This window comes from Macaca fascicularis, chromosome 2 (assembly GCF_037993035.2).
Source record: "Macaca fascicularis isolate 582-1 chromosome 2, T2T-MFA8v1.1".
Classification (NCBI taxonomy): domain Eukaryota; kingdom Metazoa; phylum Chordata; class Mammalia; order Primates; family Cercopithecidae; genus Macaca; species Macaca fascicularis.
The window spans coordinates 29095169-29110862 of NC_088376.1; the positions used below are offsets into that span (position 1 = coordinate 29095169).

Below are 15694 nucleotides of genomic sequence, written 5' to 3' on the forward strand. Positions count from 1 at the left end.
CCTTGGCCTCCCAGATTGTTGGCTATTTTTAAATTATCATTTTATAACCATGGTTACTTACAATAGTTACTCTGTCTTTCTAAAAATACTACATACTTTTATGGGACATTTATAATAAGGTAGCAATAGAAAAAACTGTTCTTGAGTGTTCAGCATATATTAGAAGTAATATTTTTATATGAGATAATGTTGAGATAAAAGTATCTAGGGACTTAGTAACAAATATTTCAAAAAATTAAATCATATTTTGCATAATATAATTAATGTTAAAAGTGTTTTGCTATTTTTTATTTAAATCTTGCAAGAGATAGTCTTTACATTGCACATGGTCCCTAAACAAAATGAGAATGTTATTGAGCACAATTTAATGTATGTATTTAAATACAAATGCAAAACTCATTTTTAAGTAGAACTTTGGGTAAGTTTGTTATTGGTTGACAGTGTTCAAATGGATGTCCTTCACTTCCAAACGACAGATGTAATCTTTCAAGTGCAAGCAGCTCTACTAGTGTGGCATGTTAGTCTCTCTCTGCTCCTTAACTTAGCTATTTCAAGGGAAAGAAGAAGAATATAATTCGGTAAGTTGGGAAGGTGATATGGACATGTATAGGAGAGCCCCTTTGTCTTCCCTCTCTTTAGGGAGCAACTATTCTGCTCTGGTTCTCCAGACATTAAGTTACACAGTGAGAGGCTCTGCTTTGGCTTCAGTCCAGCTTTGTGACTGAGGGGCAACTTTGCCTAAAACTAGAGCTCACTACAAGGAAGCCCACTTGGAAGTAGAGATATTTCATGTTTTCCTTTATTAGTGTCATCAGAAATAAAGGTGATATTTTGGTTTCCAATCTACTCGTTTCTCATTTTTCTTTTTCAGCTGATTCAGAACGTGGATGGCAAAAATGAGTATTTTTATTGAGCTCTCTCAAACTCCAAATGAAAAAGTATACTTCACCGCTTTTATTCATTGCAGTCCACCATGATGGGGATTTCTCCCCTATCAAGAGACATAAGGAACATAAGACAAAGATAATTAAGGGATTTGTATAATACCATTAGGCATGGTCCTCATATTCAAAACAAGTCAGTTAAAGGTTAATAAAACTACCTTCTTTCAAGCAAAAAAAAAAAAGTCATGTATTTCTTTCTAAGGATTGTGTTATATTTCTATTTATCCACACATATTTGTGAATATACATAATATCAATATATATTTATATGTTTGAATAATTTTATTCAAAGAATCCTTGCCCTTTGTGTTTCTGTCTTACAAAGAAACTATTAAAAGCAAAAACTGTACACATCAATTTCCATACTTTGTGGAACTTACATTGGACAGGTACTACACTTGCTCTAAAATTCAAGTAACTTGAAGAGATCTCTTCCCTTGCATATGTAAAATAAACCACAGAATTTAGTCATGCCAATATACAGCAAAACAGACATGCATTTGCAAGGCTTTCAAATGCTAGAAGTGAGAGCACCAAACTATGATATCTGTTCATTTGGGTTGTCATTTCAAGAGACATAATGTATTGAAAACAATCACACACATTTTTAAAAAGAACTGGAATAAAAGAGTCCATTCTTAAAAAGACATAGCTGTTGAAATGTCAAGTAGCTGATTCTAAAAAAGAACTTACTACATAGGAAATCCACAAAGGATAATTGCTTTTTCTCTGGTGACTAGAATCCTACTGTTGTTTAAAACAAATAATATCAGCAGGTTTCAGTGTTAACTTATGTCAGCTTATATAAAATCCAAAGAATTTCTAAATAAATTATAATCAGAAGATACAAGGTAAACAACACAAATTCTTAGACTCCTTTAAAGATAACTGAAAAGCTTGTTTATGTCTTAAAACAAAGTATTATATTTGTATATACGATAAGGTACAGGATTCACATTTGTTTGCAACATTCTGTTCTAACAACCACTAAGCTAGAGTTCTTACCTTTGTACATAACTACACTTGGCACATCTAAGTTTGAGCTACAGCAATCTAGAGGAAATGGAGAGATGTATTTTTAATCACATCCTCCTAACGTTACTTATCCCATCCATTAATTTTTGACTAATACAATGAAGTGGTGTTAATCCTTATATTGTGATAAACTGTTTTCTCATCCTCATCCTATTAACATAGGAATATGGACTTTTAGTTCCTGCCAAGTGAGTCTTTATTATAAAGATGATAGAATGTAAATGCATGTGAGTCTCTATGATTTTGGAATATGCACCAAATACTGACCGCTAACAGTTACGAATATTTATCAGTTGCTGTTATTAAAAATGCATTTTTTTCTCCAAGAGTTTTTAAGTAAACAATTTCAAAATGTTACTCCATCTGTTAATGTTTTCTGAAAACAGTACAAACCTTCTTTTTTATCTTCTGGAGTAATCTTCACTTTTGTATCTGTTATATCTTTGAATGAGGCCAGAAAAAGTACTACATCTCCTTTTTCATTCTTTATGGGAACAATATCCAGTAGGCACCAAAATGGAGACCCTGCAACAGTAAAAACAAAAAAACAAAAAATACAAATCAACCATTGCCTTGTGTTATTTCTATGGAAATCACAATCATTAATAAAAATAAAGCCCTTAGTGTTTTCTTCAATCCCACAACTCCCTCCATCTTAAAAATGTCAGTTTTCAGATTCCATAAATTTCTATCCTATATGCATCTCTCTTCATTCCAAAGGAAATGCTTTTTCTGAAAATAAAGAAGTATTTTAAACAAAAACACTTGTCTGTGCTGAGACATTTCTGCTTACATTATTCAAATTGCATTTCTTCTTTGGACTTGTTGATGTTGAAGCATTCCACTTTATGAGAGATTGCCCCTTTCCACCCCCAGCACACAGTTTTCTTCAATAAAGACCTTTGTTTGGTATGAGTTTGCCAGAGGTTTATATAGTCAATTTAAAAATCAAAGCTTGTACAACAGAATGCTAAAATAAAAAAGATGAAAAATACCAAGTTTGGGGGAGCATGCATAGCCACTTAAACTATCATACATTGCTGGCTGGTTGCAAATTAATACATCTACTTTAAACACAGGTAGTATTAAAATTTAATCTCACAATACTACATTATACATCAGCGTGAATGAGTGACTTACAATCATTTGAAACCAAATGGACGAGTATCACTAATATAATGTTGAGTAAAATACCTAAACACAAATGAGTAGAATGCAATAAGAATGTGTTTACATTAAGTACAAAAACAGGCAGAACTAATTTATGATGTTAAAAGTCAGGTTAATGGTCACTTTAGGGAACTTGTGATTAGAAAGGCATTCAGGTCTGGGAGTTGTAGGATGCTGGTCAAGTTTTGTTACATGATTTTTATGTTGTTTATATAGGAGCGTTCAATTATTAAGTGCTTACATGTATTTTTCAGTAAGTATGTTACATTTCAAAAAATATTTGAAGAAGAAATAATCAAATTCAATTCAATTTTTGAGCAAAAAACCATGAGAAATATCATTAAGATTCAAGTTCAAAATATAGTAGCCAAATGGTATTGCCTAAAGCTTGTATTTTCAATTTTTAAATATATTTTAAAATATGTATTTTAGAAATATGTAAAAAAATCTTGCACTATGTTTCCTACTGAAAGGCATTTTGGACAGGAATATTTGAAAATGATGATAAAGTTGTTGTTGCTTAAAAACTAAACTATTAATCTATTTATAAATAATTTTCCTTCATCTTCTTTTCATGAGGGGAAAAAGACTTCAATCCTGTGATTGCACAACTGATGTATTCATCCAGCCTTGGGATCTATCATTCTTTTCTGCAGTTAAACACCAGGTGAAGCCATTAATTTATATTTAGGAGCCATCTGATATAAAAGTCTATTTTATTGTAGCTGCTGTTGTATTTGTTTAAAAGAATGGTTGGATTATGTATGATGTGCTGCTCTCATAAGTTACACATGGAATATAATAAAATATGCTTGCTCCTCTGTATTCTCCCAATAGTTTCAGAGTCATGATTTCCTCCTTTTTTTTTTTCCTTTATGGTATCCCATTTCATTCATCTGCCCCAGTGTCTATGCCATGGCAATATCATTTCAATAGCTGATCACCAGGCTCTAGAAGACCTGGGATCTAACCACGGTTCTAACACTAGCCATGAAACGATAGGGAAGTCAATTAACCCATCTGGAACTTGGTTCCTTTCATTGTAACATTCTCACATCCTTCACTCCAGTAGTGTATACAGTGACCCCAAAAATGCTGAGACAATAAATCAACTCAAATGTTTGTGATTCATGGAGAAGCCTCAAAAATAAGCCATACCCATAGCCAAACACTGCTATCCTCATCATCCCAGAATGGTTCTTAATTGAAATTTTATCTGTGGTCACCATTTCAGGTTGGGAGCCTTTTTCAATGTTGTAGCTATGATAGAAACAAAAAGGCCATCGGGCTAAACTAATAATCAGATCTTAGAGAAAGTAATAGTGGGGATACAAAGAATGGTATGAATCTGACATTGTGGTTGAAATTTTAAAGCACCTCTCTCTCAATTGCACCTCTTTCTTGCAAGAACATCACCAAATCATAACCAAGGCTATTAATTTTCCTGAGAATATTTTATCTGTGTACTCAGACAAGTATCATTACTGTCTCCAAAGAGCCTTTGCATAGGTGCACCAAAGTATTTTGGAGAGAGCCAAAACCACAGCATGAGGTGAAAGCCAAGGAAATAGCTGTTGATATGGCAATATTCACTGATCAGCCTTTGAGGCACAGCCATCATTTCACATTATATTCTAGAAGAACTGAAAGCTTACTTTGAGATTTGTCTTTTAACTTACAGTGATGTGATCACTGACATTTTATAAATTCAATAAAACTTCATTAATTCAGATCTTTCTAAATTCAAGCTTTGGAATGATTTTACATGAACTAGACTGATGTCTACCTTCCCAGTGCCTATATGACAAAAAAGCTTATGAAGGGAACAGTGTAAAGGGCATCAAAACTATTTCCTTTCCTTCCTTCCTTCCTTCCTTCCTTCCTTCCTTCCTTCCTTCCTTCCTTCCTTCCTTCCTTCCTCCCTCCCTCCGTCCTTCCTTCCTTCCTTCCTTCCTCCCTTCCTTCCTTCGTTCCTTCCTTCTCCCACTCATGTTCAATGCAAGACCTTTTATACTTAGCATGCTCTCTTATCCTCTGCTTCTCTGCTTTCCTAAATCTTTCAAGCAAGTACTCCACCCTGGATTTCTAATGACACCTTCTACCTCTTATGAATGCAATAATTCAAGGCTATTCTCCAGGATCTGGCTCTTCCTCTCTTACCTGTGGGCACAACAATGATCAACTCTCTCAGTCAAGAGCAATTCAAGCCCAGTTCAGCAAATCTCTCTTAGGGTTAAGGTGAGAGGCTGCAAGTCCCTCAGCCTCAAATTCAGAGATGTAAACAATTTATAAGAGCAGAGTTAGAGGGCAAACATTTCATGAAAATTTCAACTCCTTCTTTATATAGCAGTAGTAATTACCATGTGAGTTGGAGAGTGCCAACACAGATGAGACTCTGATAGGATTTAGGTTAATGACACCTTTAATTTCTATGGATAAATACAATCATGGAGAGAAAACAAGGTTTTTACCTTATATGGGAAAATCTACTTTTGGAATTGAATAGTTTTACACAAAAGCTCATATCTGGTGGAATGCCCCTTGTCTCTATTTTGGTATTTTCTTTTTCTTCATTGGGAAACAAGGATGCAGGATAACTTGACTTGCTAATATTTTTGTTGTTCATTTCTTTTTATTGAGGTAAAACATACATATATAGTTTACCACCTGTGCCTTCTTGTTTTTTAAGAGAAAATCTTACTCTGTCACACAGGTAGGAGTGCAGTGGCATGATCACAGCCTACTTTAGAGTCAAACAATCCTGCCACCTCCCAAGTAGCTAGGACTACAGACGTGAACCACCATGCCTGGCTAGTTTTAAATTTTTTTGTAGAGATGGGGGTCTCACTATGTTTCCCAGGCTGGTCTTAAACTCCGGGCCTCAAGGGATCCTCCCACCTTGGCCTCTCAAAGCGCTTGAATTACAGGCATAAGCCACCATGTGCAGCCCATATTTACCATTTTTAAATGTACAGTTCAGGGGTAATAAATATCTTTATAGATATTTTTCCCTTCATCCCCCTGCCTCCCCTTCCTAGTCTAGGGTAACCAACAATCTACTCTCTGTCTTCATAAGATCCACTTTTTTAGCTCTCAAATATGAATGAGAACATGCAATATTTGTCTTTCTGTGCTTGGCTTCTGTCACTCAACATAAGGGCCTCCAGTTCCATCAATGTTTCTGCAAATGACAGAAATTCATTCTTTTTTATGGCCAAATAATATTCCATTATGTATATATACCACACTTTATCTATCCATCCCTTGATGGGCCCTCGGGTTGATTCCATAACTTGGCTATTGTGAGTAGAGCTGCAATAAACACAGGAGTGCAGATATCTTTCATATATTGATTTCCTTTCTTTTGGATATATACCTGGTAATGGAATTGCTGGATTACATGGAAGTTTTATCTGTGGGTTTTTGAGGACCATTCCATACTTTTCTTCATAGTGGCTGTACTAATTTTGCTAATATTTATAAGTATTAGAGAACTCATATGCTTTCCAGACACCACTAAAATATTCTTGTCCACAGATAAAAACTCATAATAGCTAACTAATAATAATGTTTCCAGTATGGGTTCATGGTTTAGTAACTTAATAACCTAGTAACTTAATACAAGCAGGTATAAGGAAAATTGAGTTGTGAGTGGTCCCATTCTCTTTAGTGACTACGCTGTCATGATGGGAAATAACTGCATTGCTCAATATAACACAATAGGTCAAAGTGAGCTATGGACATATTTGATGTTCTCTTGTTTCTAATATCAAGCAGGATTTTGAATAAATTTTTAATGATAAATACATAACATCTTTATTTTTTGAAATTATAGTAACAATATAATATCCCAAGGGTTAAGAGCATCAGTGTTATGTGACCTAAACATTTTCAGGCATTCCTCCTAGTTCACATAAAGTCTAATGAATCTTATTCTCTACAACCATTGTCTCAGTGTTACTTAATGATAAAATAACAGGCTTGCCAGTTTTTAGAAATTAGTCCAGAGAAAATACATATATGTATTTATATATATATGCACACACATAAATATATAAAATATATACACATATATAAATATATATACATATATACACATATATATACACACACATATATACATATACATATTGGGGTGGGAGTGGGGAAGAGCTGCAGTTGAGTAAACAAGGCTGCTATGAATTGTGGCTGGGTGAATGGACACTCATTTCTTCAGCAGAAAGAGTGGGGCAGTAATTCAGTCCTAACTGAATCTACCAGAAAGCTCCAAGTTGCCCCTCCTCCTTAACATATTTACTACTGTTTTGTTCTGTTTTCAGTCATCTCCTGCCCACTTTTCCAAAGTACTCTTTCTGCCTCTAGTCTTCCTCCCATGCTACTGCCAACAACCTTTGAAAATACAGGATCCTGATTAAAAACACCTGACAGCTTTTCACTATGCTCAAATCAGCACACATTCCAGACTCTAATCAATATGGAAAGTGTATTTCAAGGGAATCAAAAATACGGGAATGTGATGGACAGTGCAAAGAGGTAAACTAAAAAAAGGTGTCATGTTAAAAAGGAGGGGAATGTTCCCTGGAATACACAAAGCTGCTTGGCAGATAAGTCTCTACAGCATCCTCACCAGCTCTTCCTGATGTTTGTACTACACTAAGAGATGAAAGTAATGTTCTTTAGAAAATATGAAGTAAAAGCTTCACCTTATCTGCAGTGAACATTTCTTCCAGGGACCATCTATTTACAGTGCAGTCCACATAGGCTGTAAGTCTTTGCTCAGCCCTCACTGAATTTATGTTGAGTCAATACCCCTCCTCCAAATGCCCTAGGATACTAGTGAGCCAAAGTAAATGGCACCGGTGCCCTGACCCCTTATGTAACAGTGGAGGGCAGCGTGGGGGTAGACAGGAGATGAACTGAGACAGCTGGAGAGCTCCCTGAACTGGGCGGTGGCTAAGGACCCCCTTCATTTCAATGTTTAATGAAAAACACAATGGGTTTTAAATTTCTTTTTGTGTTAAAGAAAAGATGGGTAGAATGCACATACAATATTGAGTTGAAAAAAGACTGGCAGAATACACATAAAATCTACAATGGTGAACTGTGAATTATGGTTTAATTTCCTTTTCTTCTCAGCATCTTTATTTTCAAGTTTCCTAGAATAAGCATGAAGAAATATATAGTGGGATTCTGTCAACTCCAGTGATTTGAGGTAGAGATGTAAAGAGTTCAAGACTGGAGTAATAAGAATGATGAGGTCATATTCCTGGGGAATAATTTTTTATATATTGATAATTTGAAAAACAAGTTCAATGGATACTTCCATTTCAAACTTTTGAGAAGAGTGCTATGTTGAGTCTGAATATCTGACAGAGAGGGAGGGGAGGGGAGGGGAGGGGAGGGGAGGGGAGGGGAGGGGAGGGAAAAGAAATCAAGTTATGCCTAACAGAGTTAAACGTCTCGCTCTGTCGCCCAGGCTGGAGTGCAGTGGCCGGATCTCAGCTCACTGCAAGCTCCGCCTCCCGGGTTTACGCCATTCTCCTGCCTCAGCCTCCCGAGTAGCTGGGACTACAGGCGCCTGCCACCTCGCCTGGCTAGTTTTTTTGTATTTTTTAGTAGAGACGGGGTTTCACCGGGTTAGCCAGGATGGTCTCGATCTCCTGACCTCGTGATCCGCCCGTCTCGGCCTCCCAAAGTGTTGGGATTACAGCCTTGAGCCACCGCGCCCGGCCACGCGCCAAGCTTTTAATCCTCTTTTCATTTTGATCCAAGTTACCTTTCTCCTTAAACAAAAGTACTTTATTCATTTCCCAGGTGTATGTATAGCCACCGCTCAGAAATCTCTAATAATTAGGAGCAAGAGGAGCCTGGAAACTCCAGGTACAAAAATATCCCCAAGACATGATTTAGTCAATATGTCCAACATCCTTGCTCAACAAATTAACTGGGGTTATTGACCAGTAGAACTAATACTTGCTTTAAGAAAACCAAATTGGTTCTCATGGTAAACACAGATAATTCTTACCTACAATTGAAAGGAGTTTCCATGTACAGTTAAACACAGATTCAGCAGCAATAGTTTTATAGTAGGAAATGGAAAAACTGAGTACAGTCCAATGAGAAATGGAGATAAAGAGGCCCTGAAAACAACACACACAGCAAGGACCTGGTGGTTGCTGTATTCTGTGAACAGTGTATTATGTGCTAACATTGTGCAACACGTCTTGCATGTATTATATCTAAATTTCCCACTAATCAACCTGATCAACATTTTACTGCACTGAGCTATATTTTACAATTATGGAGACTGAGATGTTTAGCATTTTCTTTAGGTCACAAAATAGTCCTGTGAAGAACTGGAATTTAAACACAAGTCTGAGTTTGATTTTCTAATTTTGCCTTACTATTAATGTAATATTCTGGGGATGATCCTCTTCTATGGACAATGTTTTAAACATTGAGTTTGGAGTCTATTTAATTCTCCGTTCTACACATACTATAGGACATGATTACACATATGCTCTAAAATATATCCTATTTTAAGTGAAAAAAGTGCAGTAAAGTCTCTTTATAATAAAAATAATTTCACTCTCAAACCAAGAATAAGAGTAGAACCACTATTTAAAACAAGATTCAGCTATTTTAGTTTAAGACTGAAAAACATCCTTCATTAAGGTATATGTGGTGTTAATTTTTAAATTTGCTTGAGTATCCAATGAGACTGGGATCAGAAAAACACCACTGGTGCTGCTGCCAGTCCCAGGTTGAGATAGAGAAAATGTACTTATACAAGCTTTGTGATTACAGTATCTAAGTGTAGTTACCTAAGTTGCTAACACACAAGGCACCATATTCTGACCTCATTCACAAAGCTTCTGCATGCTTCTGCCTTCCAGTATGTTTTGGCTTCTTGCTCTCTTGGGAAGTTTCAGAAATGGTGATCTGTATACCATGGCACCTCTGCGTAGGATGCAGAGCAACATCCCCTGGATTCACCTGCTAAGACTGGAAATAGTAAAGAGAACTGAGCCCCAATTAACATCTGAGTCATGGCTCTATCTTTTCAATGATCCTTTGGAGAAAAGAAGGCCACATGTGATGGACAATTGGTAGTGGGCAGAAAAATGTCTCATCTGACAGGTTTGGTTTCATGATTGCTACTTCTAAGCCACTTCTTTGTGAGAACAAGGCACTGAAACCCAAACCCACTCTCTCGATACTTTTCTTTAAGAAAAGCAGTTTAAGATTTCTTCAAACTTGCAATTGTTCAGTGAGAAAGAACTTGCTTTAAATGAGAATTTGAGGATTAAGTTAACCCTCTCTAATTGCACAAGGCTTTAGTCAGAGGAATCTATGGCCTTTGCAGAGCAATGAGAATAATTGTTGGTGCCAATACACATAATGTCTGTATGAACTCAGCAGTATTATGAGGATCTGGGACTCTGGGATTATCTAGTTTAGGATCCAAAAGAAAACATTTGGAAATTACATTGCAAGCAATTGGAAATAAAGTAATTCATTCATTCAGTGGATATTTATTGAGTGCCTGCAATGGCAGGCACTGTTGTTAACTGTTTGGATATATCAGTGAACAAAACAGAATAGATCTCTGTCTTATCCCTGAAAGGACTTATATTCTAATTGGAGTGAAAAACAATAAATTATAAATGCAATTTATAAGCAGATTGTACAGTTTAGTAGAAGGTCTTAAATGCTATAGGAAAAAAGAAAAAGGAGAGCAGGGTAAAAGGAGAAATGTAGGAAAGTGTGGGAGATCAGGCTGTAGGATTGTAGCATGACATTCTTAAAGAATTATTCATGAAAATGCTACTTAATGTTACTTTTGAATATTAATGAACTATTTGTGTGTTATTCCAGGTCTTCTTAGAAGCAAACTATGAGAAGAACATGATGTGGTTTTGATGTCAAGTGAAGGAGAGAAGAAGGAAGAAAAACTGGATGAAAGGAGTGTCTAGATTGCAGCACAGTTCTAAGCAGTTCCTCATTTCCCAGGAACAGACCTGTCTTAGCAACCTTGCCTCATTCAGTCATTGGCTGGAAGCAGTCCATGAAAACTTCGGCTGATCCGGTGATGTGTTTCAGAGCACCGCAGCTGGGACCATCAGCCAATTACTCTCCTGTAATCCGAGACACCTGAGGCACATTCTGAGTTGACACAATTAGTATAGTTTACCTCTCATATTTTTGGCAGAATATCATTTGTGCCCCCTTCCTCTTGTCATTGCACCTCGAAATTTTACTGGGAGCCAAACCTCCTTTCTGCTTGCAGCCTTGGTAGAACCATCTGGTGCTCTGCAAACCCTCACTGGAGGAATGGGCAAATCATCCAAAATGAAGCAATCAGTCTTTCTCTTCTGGTAATTTTAATCTTGATTTGATGAATCCGAAATCAAAAATGAAAGAAATTATGTTCATTCAATAATGAAGCCTGGAAAAAGCTTTCCAATTATTTTTGCTACCTAGACCTTACAGAACTACTGCTTTTTGTCTTTTTCAAGGCTTAGATTCTCATTAACTTCTTTGATTCGATAAGTTATGGCATATATTTTTCATTAAATTATTATTTTTGCTTAATATGATCAGAACCAATTTGTGTTACTTCTAAAGAACACTAAATACAAAACTGTATCTTTAGAAAAGAAGAGTCAAGATGTAACAGGAACATGCAGGATTTAGATGGCGTTGCACGTGGTCAAGTCCCTGGATTCATCTTCTAAGACTGGAAATAACAGTCAGTTACTTTGCCATTTACTTGCTGAATATTCTCAGGTATAATTTTACACCTGTTTATACCACATCTGCATACTGGATATATGGCTAACTCTCATGGTTAAGAGCTCTGAGGAGGTTGGGGTTAAGAGCTTTGAAGTATTATATGCATTTTAAATAGTTATATAAAGTAAGGGCTTTACCTGTATATGTAATGCTTTATTTATTTAACCATAAAAACAATCATGGATAATTATGGCTTAGTTTTAATATATCTTAAAGTTAGGTGGCAGTGTAAAGTGGATATCTGTTGCAATAATTTCTCTTTTGTGTATGTATGAAACATTTCATTGTTAAATGAAGGAAACACATATCACACATACAGTTTAAAAATGGAGAATTCAGTGTTTCTTTGAACATCTAATATAATGCTAAGGTGAAACCTACAAAGGCATTTCAGATTGCTCGAGTTAAAAAAGATCTTAAAGATGATGAGATGGAACTGTTTATTGTAAAGATGAAAATCATGAGTTCAGTGTGTCTCAGTAAACTGAAGTCAAAGATGTTAATTGTTGTAAGAGTTGGGACTAGACCTCAAATCATGTGACTCCCAGTTTCACAAGCTTTCTTGTGAAAACACAGTGCATTTCAACATATGTTAAAAGAAATTACCAAAGGAATCATTATCACAGGAGTGAATTATCTATTTTTGATATATTAAAAAGGAAAAATTATACTTCTATATATTGCTATTATTTTATAGATAGCATAAGCTAGGACATGTAACAAATTCAACTTTGATCAAGTCCTTTTTAAGAAATTAGTTTCAGAATTAGAATTTGTGTTTAAAAGGTTAGACAAATACAGTGAAATGAATGAAAAATACATCCTATGTAAGAAAGCAGAAACATTGAGATGAGAATTTGGAAACAGGAAAAGAAGAAAAAGAAATGGTTAAGGATCTCATGACAATTCTCCAGTGTATAAATATATGATTACAGTTTTAGGTGGCAATTTAGCACTTTCCAAGAATATGCAGACAACAAACATACTGAACATTTCTTCCATTGTGCAAACTCAACTCTTAACGAAGACTTGTGAACACTGTGCCAGATTGCCCTGAGTCACAACTTGGCAGACATGTGAAGCAAAACAGCCATCTTCCTCAACTTACTGCTTCTCTCCCAAAATAAAGTGGACACCTCACTAGAACTTGAGGCCAAAACCCGGTGCCCAGGTAGGCGTCACTGTACTCAGACTACTCAGGTGAGGTATCAGCACCAATAAGCTTATCCTTGCATTAATCACCAGACATCTGCTCTAACACAGAAATCGTTTCGTGAAAAATAAATTTGTGCAAAACATTTTCCCATAGGATTATAGGCACTTTTCTACAACAGAAAAAAAAAATACATTTTGAGACCATATGTGCCATTAAGAAATGAAAATTCAGAATCCTTCTAAACTGTGAGGGTTCCAATTGGGTATGCAACTTAACAGATTTGGTTATTCATCTTCAAAGGTCAGCAAACTTGTTCTATAAAGGACCAGAGAGTAAATATTTTTGGTTTTACAGCGCATATGGTCTCTGTCTCAACTACTCAACTTTGCTTTTGGAGTAACAGACAATACATTAAAAAATGAGCATGGCTGTTTACCAGTAGAACTTCATTTAGAAAAGCAGGCATCCTGCCAGATACAGGTCATAATTTGCCAATATTTGATGTAGAAGCCTAAAGATTACTGTATGCTGGGAGTTAATTCTTGATTCTTTAGAGATTTAAGAAGACTGTATACTACCAAAGTATTAAAAAAGCACTATTTGTTAGTGTAAAAATCATAGAGACAGTTTTGCTTGAGAAGGAGCCTAGACTATGTCATAGTGGTGTCTTGTAAAAGATCGTCCAATCAGACAACACTGGTTTCCTACATAAAGGCTAGTCATTTGCTTTCCAATTTGATATTGAGCATATAAGTAACTATCCTTCACTTGAAAAATAGTGTTGGCCGTCAATGGCCTAGAGGGATCTCTGATAAGGCTTTTACTTCGAAATTCATGAGCGGAAGCTGCTTTGGGAATTATGGCACTGAGTAGGAGCTTTCTGAGCTGCATTACAAAGCAAAAGATATGTAAATCAGGAGTCTAAAGAAGTGAAATGGAGATATGGTCTGAGTCTATACAGAGTCAGATCAAAGCAACTAGAATGTTAAAAACGTGAGAAATGTCCACTCTGGCTATCTCTTGTATGTGTGAAAAAGAATAGGTACTTTAAAAAAAATCATTGTAGACATTATACAGAGTGTAACAATCTTAGGCGGTCAGCGATTTTTTTTAACCTCAAAACACATTCTGAGTTTAATGTTTCTCCTTTTAATAGTATATTATCTTAGTAGCATTTTTAACAAGATTTCTTTTACTGTTTCACTCCTAGTGTAGTTCTGAAAAGGTAATTTTTTTAAAATAGTGGAACATGATGTTTCAAAAGATAATCTAGAGGACTCAAAACTGCGAAATTTTGGGAAAGTAAACACTTCAAGAAAAATAGCTCTCCTTATCATAGAGGATATCAGCTCTCCAGTGATAACTTGCTTATATTGCCAATTGGTTAAGATGGTCCAAGTTATAAGTTATTTTTTTCACCTAAAGTCATTTTTTATAATGATGCTTCTTAGATCCTATCAACAGTGCTCTGTGAATTAGCACATGCTTAAACAAACACATGTAAACCAAAATCCACACCCTAGTCCTTTATCTTCTCTAATCTCAAAACAGATATAGCCATACACACAACAAAGCATAAAAAGTCAGATTAGATGGTTTCTTTAGATGCACAATTTAGAGTCATTCTTGATGCTTCCTTCTTTCTCATTCTCCAAAGTAAAGATGTTGCCAAATCTTGTAAATTCTAGTAGCTAAACCTCTGAAATTGGTTTTAAATGCATTCACTCTTCAGTCTTCACTGGCTACATCCTAGACCAAGCCAGAGCTTCTTAACCTTTAGTGAGCATCAGAATCACCTGGAGTGCTTGTGAAAACACTTGAGTGCTGGGCCCCATCCCCATATTTGATTTGTAGGTCTGGGTGGCACTCAATAAATTCCAGGGTAAGCTGATGCTGCTGGTCTTCAGATCACACTCTGAGTAGGACCTGCCTTAATGACCATCATCTCTTATGTGGATTACTCATATGGAGCAAAAATTTTCTTTGTTAAATGATATTTTCATCATGTGACTTTCCTGCTTAAAAAACTTTGACTGTACTAAGTTGACTCTCAATAGCCTAAGCATAGTCGACAAAATCCCAAGTGAGAACTTTGTTTACCTACCTTCTTCTATGTGATACACAGCTATCTGCCCTCCAGCTAAACTGGCCCTCTCTCCACGTCTCAAATAAGACAGTCTCTCCCAAGAACTTTGCATACGTGGCTCTCTTTGACTAGAATGCTTTCATTCTTTCCTCCATGTAGTCAATTTCTACTCATCCTTCAAAAGTCAACTCAAATATCATTTCCTTGCTGAAGGTTTCCTTGAACTTCGTATTTGGTCAGATCCCCCTGTTATTGTCTACCATAGCAGCCTGCAACTTGCCTTCAAACTACCGAATATGTTTGTGTGATTATTTGATTAGTCCTTCTCTGTTAATAGACCACAAGGTACAGGAGGGCAAGGTTTATATTTTCCCTTTTCTTGTACTCTCTTATGTGCAAAACAGAGGGCCTGACCCAAACATAACAGGTACTCTAAACTCTGTGTTCTGATACTGAACTAAATTATTGTAAGATGAATTCAAACTTTGCAACGGTAATGCTATTGGT

At 36.0% G+C, this 15694-nt stretch overlaps 1 protein-coding gene across 3 annotated transcripts in view; it reads right to left on the bottom strand.

Annotated features, from left to right (window-relative positions):
* KCNH8 (potassium voltage-gated channel subfamily H member 8) overlaps positions 1-15694 on the bottom strand; it is a 380763-nt gene that overhangs the window by 240182 nt on the left and 124887 nt on the right. For 2 of the 3 annotated variants that reach the window (XM_005545676.4, XM_074033726.1), the window contains one exon: positions 2373-2504. In XM_005545676.4, the coding sequence (XP_005545733.2) occupies positions 2373-2504 (132 nt within the window). Of the gene's footprint in view, positions 1-2372; positions 2505-11343; positions 11539-15694 lie in introns of all 3 variants that reach the window. The other variant, XM_074033725.1, reaches the window with a different exon arrangement.